This window comes from Macrobrachium rosenbergii, chromosome 23 (assembly GCF_040412425.1).
Source record: "Macrobrachium rosenbergii isolate ZJJX-2024 chromosome 23, ASM4041242v1, whole genome shotgun sequence".
Classification (NCBI taxonomy): domain Eukaryota; kingdom Metazoa; phylum Arthropoda; class Malacostraca; order Decapoda; family Palaemonidae; genus Macrobrachium; species Macrobrachium rosenbergii.
Genome location: NC_089763.1, coordinates 16,058,495 through 16,068,494, shown reverse-complemented (window position 1 = coordinate 16,068,494; position 10,000 = coordinate 16,058,495). Strand labels below are relative to the sequence as shown.

The 10,000-nt window shown below is 36.0% G+C and overlaps 1 protein-coding gene across 1 annotated transcript; it reads left to right on the top strand.

The window, feature by feature from the left end:
- Positions 1 to 8,695: 8,695 nt before the first annotated feature.
- LOC136851020 (uncharacterized) lies at positions 8,696 to 9,383 on the top strand. Its single transcript, XM_067124994.1, has 2 exons — positions 8,696 to 8,818; positions 8,931 to 9,383. The coding sequence occupies exons 1-2, from the start codon at positions 8,696 to 8,698 to the stop codon at positions 9,381 to 9,383; spliced, it is 576 nt and encodes a 191-aa protein (XP_066981095.1).
- The last annotated feature ends 617 nt before the right edge of the window (positions 9,384 to 10,000 follow it).

Sequence of the window (10,000 nt, the reverse complement as noted above, 5' to 3'; positions counted from 1 at the left end):
AAAAATTAACAAACATAATATTCAACAACTGATGTAAAATAGCAACAAAACAAACCAGAAGTTTCATATTTATGAAGTCTCTCTCTCTCTCTCTCTCTCTCTCTCTCAGTGTGTGTGTGTACCTTGCCAAATCAAATCAGGCGTGTCATTTGTAATAAAAGAAGAAACACGATATTTAGATGATATCGTCAACAAAAAAGCAAACAAACCAGGGGTGTATTAAGACTGGGAATATTGATACAAGCAGCCTGGATTATTTTGTAAATTCTCTCTCTCTCTCTCTCTCTCTCTCTCTCTCTCTCTCTCTCTCTCTCTCTCTCTCTCTTCTCTCTCTCTTTTTTTTATGCCCATGCCACTCAATCATTCTGTCTAAATCATGAAGTAACATGATTCGAACATCTGCTAACAATGATTGATAAGCGGCTCGAACATGCCATTATACTCTGCCAGCATTGCATCATCCTTAATCATGTCGATATCAATTATATAATGAACCTGCTGGGTCCCAAAGAGTCCACGCTTAATCAGCCTGATTTACTTAAGGGTTACAGATGGCATTCTCATAATGTACACTTTGTATCCACAAGACTGATCTCTAGATTACTCTAATAATAATAATAATAATAATAATAATAATAATAATAATAATAATAATAATAATAATAATAATAATAATAATAATAATATATAAAAAATAAATTATTCATCCTTTTTCTATTATGTTTTGTCCTCTCCAGTTTCATTCATCAGTCATACAAGTAAAAATCTTCTAGAGAAAACTATGGATTCCTCTGCTATTGAGGGAAGACGCTCGACGCTGAATGAATACCTATGAACAGTATTCTACAAAGAATAAAAACATTTATTAATATGAATATTTCTTGAATGATATTACTGCATTTACTTATGGTACATACGGATATACACACACACGCATATATATATATATATATATATATATATATATATATTGTAATATGTATATATATACATATTGTCTATGTGTATATATATATAGTGTGTGTATGTATGTATTTTTGTGTACATGTAATTTAGGAAGAGATTGTAGAATTTAGGCCAAAGGCCAAGCACTGGGACCTATGAAGTCATTCAACGCTGAAAAGGAATTTGACAGTAAAAAAGTTTGAAGGTGTAACAGGAGGAAAACCTCGCAGTTGCAATATGAAACAATTGTTAAGAGAAGGTGGAAAGTAAGGTGGAAGAAAGAGAATATGAACGGAGGTACAGTAAAAACAATGAACGGGGTTGCAGCTAAGGGCAGAAGGGACGTTGCAGAGAACCTTAAGTAGTGCCTACAGTGCACCGCATGAGGTGCACTGACAGCACTACGCCACTACGGGGATATATGTATGTATGTATGTATGTATGTATGTATGTATGTATATATATATATATATATATATATATATATATATATATATATATATATATATATATATATATATATATATAATGTTAGGGAATATGTGGAACCAGGGATTTCACGAAATCCCAAGGGAATTTGTGAAATGACCAATTCTGCTTAGAACATTTGATCCCCGGAGGGTTAGTACTAAACACGGCCAAACAGTGATTCATCTACCCAGTTTCGCCGTGTTTAATGCTAACCCCTGGGGGGGGTCAAACGTTTCGCCGTGTTTACTTCTAGCCCTCGGGGATCAGATGTTCCTAAGCGAATTGATTATTTCACAAATTCCCTTGGGATTTCGTGAAATCCCTGGTTAGTCTCACATATTCCCTACATCATAATTGTGAATCATAATACACCATAATTGTGAATCACAAAATCACGGTAACTCACCCTAAAAAAAAAAGTTACGACTAGAACATTTCTTCTGGAAAGTGAATGACTGCACATACTCCTGCGCATGTGGACCGACCGTGCTTGTACATTTTCCTGTAGATGCCACCCCGCCCACCCCAAAGAAGATGAAGGGGAACAGGAAGAAGAAATGCTAACATTCTCTAAAACGAATAATTATACGTTGTCTCCGGCGGGGCAAAGATCAATGAAAAATAATAGTCCTCGAGGAGAGCGACAAAGGCGACGAAGGCGTCAGCAACATACCAGCGACAGAGAGAGAGAGAGAGAGAGAGAGAGAGAGAGAGAGAGAGAGAGAGAGAGAGAGAGAGAGGACGGTATTTATAATGTGCCCTCCAATGTGTCCTTAAAAGCGGCCTTTTAATGAAACTATTCACTTGGATCAGCGTCACTTTGATATAGATTTATCTGTTTTTATAGGAATCCTCATTGTGCGTTGTTTGAGGTCTTTCTTCGTCTCTCCTTTCTTTGGAAATTTTTTGTTATTTATTTTATTTATTTATTTGTTCTCTCTCCTTGTTCTTACTTCTTTGAATAGAAGAGCGGAACGTCTTATGATGATAAAACAATACTTTCAAAACAGAAAATTCAGCACGTCTTAAAACACAAAAATATCTCAATTAAATGAACATTTATGAGAGAGAGAGAGAGAGAGAGAGAGAGAGAGAGAGAGAGAGAGAGAGAGAGAGAGAGAGAGAGAGAGGCAACACGAAAAAATGAGATATTATCAGACTAAAAATTACTTAAAAGGCGTAATATTTAATTTATTGTTTATTACTATCAGTTCCTTCAAATTACATATAATAAATATGACGAAATGCATTATACCGAAGAGATACACACTACATATAACTATAATCACAGTATAGAAAGTGTTTAGCTTTGAGTGAAATCTAAACATTTACCATTATTTTTCAAATGAATTTTCAACGTCTGTTAATTGCTTCATATATATATATATATATATATATATATATATATATATATATATATATATATATATATATATATATATATTTATATATATATATATTATATTTATATATATATATATATATATATATATATATATATATATATATATATATATATATATATATATATATATATATATACGTAGTACAACTTTCCGCATCGGTAAATCAGACAGTCGCGCACTCTTTAAAATTTCCCTGCTTACAGGTAACAGAAACAATACACCGACATTAAGATTAACAAACGAAAAGAAAAGCTGAATAAAAAAAAAAAAGATAAATGAGACTGAAATCGCTAAGGTTAAAAACACAGGATAAAATAAAAAGTAAATATTATGTAAAAGTTTCAGAAACATTTGATGTCCCTCGAACCATATGCTATCCTGAAAAAAAAAAAAGTCTGGCATCTGTCCCCAATGTAGCTTAGTAAACAAAAGGCTGGATTGTATTTCGATTATTTTTATTTTGCGGTCGGCTTCGTCAATTGCTTAAGAGTTTCCCTAAATGAGCAGTAAACGTCTGGAGTCGCTTAAGTGTGAAAGCTACATGAAGGGAATTCTGAACAGATTAACCGCACCTGAAAACTAACGAGAGCGGAAAATGTTCAGCTGATTGTCTCCAGGGTCAGTTGACTCTATCTCAAGTGTCAAATGACAGTCTCGAAAGTCAGTTGGTTGTCTTAGAATCAACTGACTGTCTCAGAAGTCAGCTGGTTGTCTCTAGAATCAAGTGAGTGTCTCAAAAGTCAGTTGGTTGTCTCTAGAATCAACTGAGTGTCTCAAAAGTCAGTTGGTTGTCTCTAGAATCAACTGAGTGTCTCAAAAGTCAGTTGCCTGTCTCTAGAATCAACTGAGTGTCTCAAAAGTCAGTTGGTTGTCTCTAGAATCAACTGAGTGTTTCAAAAGTCAGTTGGTTGTTTCTAGAATCAACCGACTGTCTCAGAAGTCAGTTGGTTGTGTCTAGAATCAACTGAGTGCATCAAAAGTCAGTTGGTTGTCTCTAGAATTAACCGACAGTTGGTTGTCTCCAGATGTCATGTCAGTTGGTTGTCTCTAAAATCAACTGACAGTCTCAAAAGTCAGGTGATTATCTCACCAATCAATTGACTGTTTAAAATTCAATGGACTCTTTAAAAATTGACTGTCTAAAATTCAATGCTCTATAAAAAGTCAGCTGACTGTCTGTCTCTGGAATCAAATGACTGACCTTAACAATCAACTGACTGACCTTAACAATCAGCTGTCTGCCTCAAAAGTCAGTTGACTATCTCAAAAATCACAAAAAGTGTTCCAATTCTTATTTTCAGTTAATATGTCCTCGAAGGACAGTCGGGCATATTATAATACTCTTGAAAACAGAGAGAGAGAGAGAGAGAGAGAGAGAGAGAGAGAGAGAGAGAGAGAGAGACCTACGGGGGATGACATTTCTTTCTAGATATAAGGAGCTGAGAGAGAGAGAGAGAGAGAGAGAGAGAGAGAGAGAGAGAGAGAGAGAGAGAGAGAGAGAGAGAGAGAGACCTAAGGGGAATGACAACTCCTAGATATAGATGCTACTGAGAGAGAGAGAGAGAGAGAGAGAGAGAGAGAGAGAGAGAGAGAGATAGGGGAATGCTAGACTGAGAGAGAGAGAGAGAGAGAGAGAGAGAGAGAGAGAGAGAGAGAGAGAGAGAGAGAGAGACCCTGGGGGAATGACATTTCCTCCTAGATATAAGGAGCTACAGAGAGAGAGAGAGAGAGAGAGAGAGAGAGAGAGAGAGAGGAAATCGAGGACCTCATCAAGGCGAAACTGGACCAAAGAGATAATAGCACAGCCCCGGAGTGACTGGGCGATGAAATGGGGTGGGAGACGGCCTTCATTGACAAGTAAGTGGATTACCGACAACCTGTGAAGATTACCCAGTTCCCGCTACGCCGTCGACTTCTGCTGGAAGACTGTACAAAGCGAAACTGACCGCACGGCAATTATCGTTAACGATGATGATCTTTCGGGAGAAGAGTGGGTGTAATTGTGTACTCGGGGAGTGTGCGCGCGCACACACCCACGTACATACATACAATCATAACATTTTATATACACATACATACATATGCATATACATGTATATATATATATATACGAAACTGTTATAGCATTTTTTAACTATATACATGTATATCATTTTCCTTCATGATTGATGATAAATCAATCATAGTGAAAATGAACCAGTATTATATATATATGCTCAACAGTTTCGTCCGCAAATGGACATAATCTTGGAGTGTTTATTAAGGAAAAACAAAATTTTACAATGTGTGTGTACCTAAGAAAGGCCTAAAATATTAAAACATGGAACACTGTTACCATAAGCTAGTAGTTTAGACCACAACCATATAAGGGTAAGAAAGTATAATAAAATAAAAATGGTAGTTTAACAACTGAAAATTACCATGATGTCGAATGAGGTAATATGTCCACATGAAAAACAAAATAACAATGAGTGCATGCATATTAAGAAAAGTACATTACATCAGTGTTGATGAATATCATTATCCAATTTGTACTGACGTCTCATAACACGTATAATATAAATGGATCTAATTCATATACACCAGGAGAAGAACTGAAATTTTTCCCTTTGCTGTGAAGAGTGCAAATTGACTCTATAACATTTCTTTTAATAAAACCAGTGTTCTTCAATAAAACTATATGGTGGGTCACTTGTACTGCGCTGAACGCATAAGAATTACTTGTATTGTTCGTTCTTATATTTATGATTTAAAACTCGTTTCCCAGACGGGTGCGTGTGCATGCATAAACGCCAAATAATTGAAAAATTCGTAATTTAAAACAGGACATTTATATAAATTACTTAACAATAATAAAATACAAGCATCCGTTAACTACTGAGAGAGAGAGAGAGAGAGAGAGAGAGAGAGAGAGAGAGAGAGAGAGAGAGAGAGAGAGAGAGAGTGAAGATTTTGTACTATTTCTCTGTCTATACTTCAAAAGCAGATATGTACCTTAGTTAAACGTTGACGCGAAAACTATCAAATATCTCTTGGTTGCACTGAACTTTATTTTAATGCAACGTTGATATAGGAAAACCCCGCGCCAAATTACGATTCCGGAATTCCACGGCGATCAGTAGGTACCGCAAACACCTACTCATCAATAAGTTACCACAGCTGCAGCCTTTTATCTCTAGACGGATGAAGTAGGCAATTTCACTGTTATTCGAATTACAGAGAACTGATAATTCCTAAACGTTTAATTTTCTTGGAGCCCCGATGACTTCGGTCTCTTGACCAACAGAGCCACTAGTTCCTGAAATACAAAGCCTTGAGGAACTGTAGGAAAAGATTTTTTTTTTTCATTTTGTTCTCACAAACCATGAATATAATCTCCATATATCATCATCAGTATTATTATCATTATTATTATGGAGCACACCTAAGAAGCAAAAAACTTTGTAAATAAACCTGTGTAGATTCGAACGATGAAAAAACAGATCTTTTCTCACAAACCAAAAATATAATACCATATATATTATCAAAAAATATTATTATTATTATTATTATTATTATCAGTATTATTATGGAAAAAACATAAGCAGCTACGAACTTTCTGAACAAACCTGTGTAGATTAGAATGATGAAAAACAGAGGATAAATATTTCAAAATCGATGTACAATTTATTCCGGATTCGTCGTAAATTTATCAGACAAAACGAAAAGACTATGCAAATTTAATATTGAAAAATGTTTAGTCTCTTACGAGCCAGGAAGGGCCCGGTGAGGCTGATTGAGAGAGATAACACTAGCAGGATTTTTCTTATTTGTTGAAGAATTCGGACGTTTATGTTCTGGGTGGTTTGTGCTAAAGGAGTAAAAGTGACGGCAAAGTGCTTTTCTGATTTTTGCTGAATAAGAGTTGGTCAATGATGATGTCAAACAGTCGGGGAATTAGAGATATTGAACGCTTACTCAAAAGACACTTAACCTTATGTAAATAAATAAATAAAAAACTATATATATATAGATATATATATGTGTGTGTATATGTATATATATATATATATATATATATATATATATATATATATATATATATATATATATATATATATATATATATATATATATATATATATATATATATATACATATGTGTATGTATATATATATGCATATGTATGTATGTATGTATGTGTATATATATACATATATATATATATATATATATATATATATATATATATATATATATAACACTTTATAACATGCTATAGAATAATTTTTATTACATACACAAAAATACGTATTGTACCACTCATAAACCAACAAATAAATGTACGTACTTAACTTTTCTTTAAATCGCCTTTATACTCGTAATCTGAATATTTTTACACATTTATAACCTTTGTGTAATGATCTGATATTCGTCTCAAAAATATATAAAGCAATGTTTTTTATACCTATCTGTACATATATGGATAAACTAGAAAAATAAACTACAAGATCATCTGGTTCAGTCCAATATTCGAAAACATTTGCAGTGTGATCACCACTGGCGTAAGACAAGTGGCATATATGCTCTTGTCAATTAGCTTAAAATAAATAAAGGACTACTATGGGTTTCTACAGACAGTGCAAGTGCATTTTTGCAATTATTCTGTAAACGAACACTCGTAATCAGTACGAGATTCTGCTATAGTGTATTACACCCAGTGAGTGAAAATTTATAGGAGTATCATGAATCATTAATTGTTAATTATAAAGACACTTTGCCCCTATACCAAAGGGCAAAGTCTCAATCAGCCAGTCACAAAAACGAACAACCATATACAAAAAGCTCCGCCTCCACCCCCTCCTTCCCTCTCCTTTCTTCCCTCACCTGCCCTCCCCTCCCTTCAAGCTCTCTCTTCTCTTTTTCTTCTCTCGAAGGTAGCTAAGTTTCAACTTATTTTGTATGATTTTTTAATATCAAGCAAGCTATCTATCTATCTAATTATAATTTATATTGTTGTAGCCATGTAACGATTCAATCGGTTGTTACCTACCAGATGACTGATTTCTTTATGTATTGATTTGCTCATTTCTCTCTCTCTCTCTCTCTCTCTCTCTCTCTCTCTCTCTCTCTCTCTCTCTCTCTATGATAGTGGTTATGTAAATAATTATTAAATTGAGATCTATCTGAAGGGTTTTGAGTAGTTGAGTGATAGACACCATGACTGATAGGAAATGACTGTTGTACCTGCGTTTGCTTACCTTCTTCGCAAACCTCATTTCTACTCAGGCATTAGCCATCTACTGGTATTACGAGGGTGAGCTTGAAGAAGTGATGGCCACCTCAGAACATAACTGTCCGTATGGTTGCAGAAATGAGTTTGTCACCCAACTCTTCAACTTTTTTAATAAAAAGAAAGCTGACAATTGCCTTCAGATTCGTTTGAATAGGTAACTTGTTACAGTTACTCTATGAATTACAAATAAATATTGACCTTTTCCACAGGACATTCATCAGAGTTAAAGCCTTGATTATACTGATGCACGTATTTTCAAGTCATGGGTGATCAAATTTTATTTTATATGATACATATCTATATAAATCTTTTCCTTCATTTAGGCCTTACCACCTGTGTTGCGCGGCCTTGAGGATGAGAGTGGGGACGGTGCATTCGATTGTGTAACGCAGGACTAGGCCGCGGCCCGTCACACCACCAACGCCTCCAGCAGAGCCTATCTTTGAGTTTCTCTGTAGGAGCCATACGTCGGCACATCCATACAAAGTTTGTTGCCCAGCAGGGTTTTATCTCGCATCCCTGGCACAGAACCTGAAGGAAGAAAGTATCATCCTTGAAAGTACCTCAAAGATTTCGCTATGGCGCTTACTTCACAAAATGGGAATCGAGTATAAGACCACTCAGCGCAAGATGTATGTCAGGAAGGAGTCGATTGACATCATGTGCCAAAGGATTCGTTCCCTGCGGGACCTTCAAAGACACAGGGAAGACGGCAGGAAGGTAGTGTACCTGGATGAAACGTGGTTCACAACCAGAATGAGTCATAATATGGAATGGGTGGATACCACACAGCCAAATACCAGTGCCAATTACAGCCGTCAGGTGCCACCAGGAGAGGGGGGAACGTTTCGTGGTAGCCGCAGGTGGTACAGCCGATGGCTTCATTGAGGGCCTTCCTCTGCTTCCTGCTAAAAATACCAGCGGCGACTACCACGGGGAAATGAATGGCGAAATGTTCCTACGGTGGCTAACAACTCAGCTCCTGCCACTCCTAGAGGAGCCTTCGGTATTAGTGATGGACAATGCTCCATACCATAGTATAATGACTGAAGAGAATCGTTGTCCCACCACTGCCACCTGGATATCTGACCTCATTGAATGGTTACAGCGCAGAAATATATCCTTCCCGCAGCATGCTACAAGACCTGAACTCCTCTACATATTATGCCGTCAAAATAGGCCAGAGCCTGAGTACAAGGCAGATAACACCATTCGGGAATGGGGTCACGAAATCGTCCGCCTGCCGCCGGCACACCCCGAGCTCAATGCAATCGAGGAGGTGTAGGGACACATGAAACGATACGTGCGCTCCTCACTCCAACGTATCACCCGAGCAGACCTGCAGGCCAGATTGGAGGAAGCAAGGCTCTGTCACTGGCGATGTATGGGCAGGGGCAGTACGTCGATCACGAGCTTTTGAGGACAGTTATCGTTCAACAGATAACATGCATGACAGTATTGATCCTGTCATTATCAGTCTTGACAGTGATACTGACGATGAAGTTGACTTGCTCTAGAAAGCGATGAAGACTAAAAAAAAAATAAATAAATAAAAATAAAAAATAAAAAAACCTTCAAAGAAAATTAAATATTATATCCTACCCACATTCGAGTCCCGTTATCGGTTGATACAAATATTCAATCAAATTCAATTCAGTCCTTACAGAGCGTTATAAGTTTTCATGGGGATAGGTGGGGTTGGGGGCGAATATATGTGATATTAGGTGAAATAAAAATTTTGTTTCATTTCCTATTAATACCTATCATCTACGCTCATACCCAATACCGAAATAAGCAATGATATAATGATGTACAATTGCATATTGTTCAAAGACATTATATTATGATTTATATATATATATATATATATATATATATATATATATATATATATATATATAT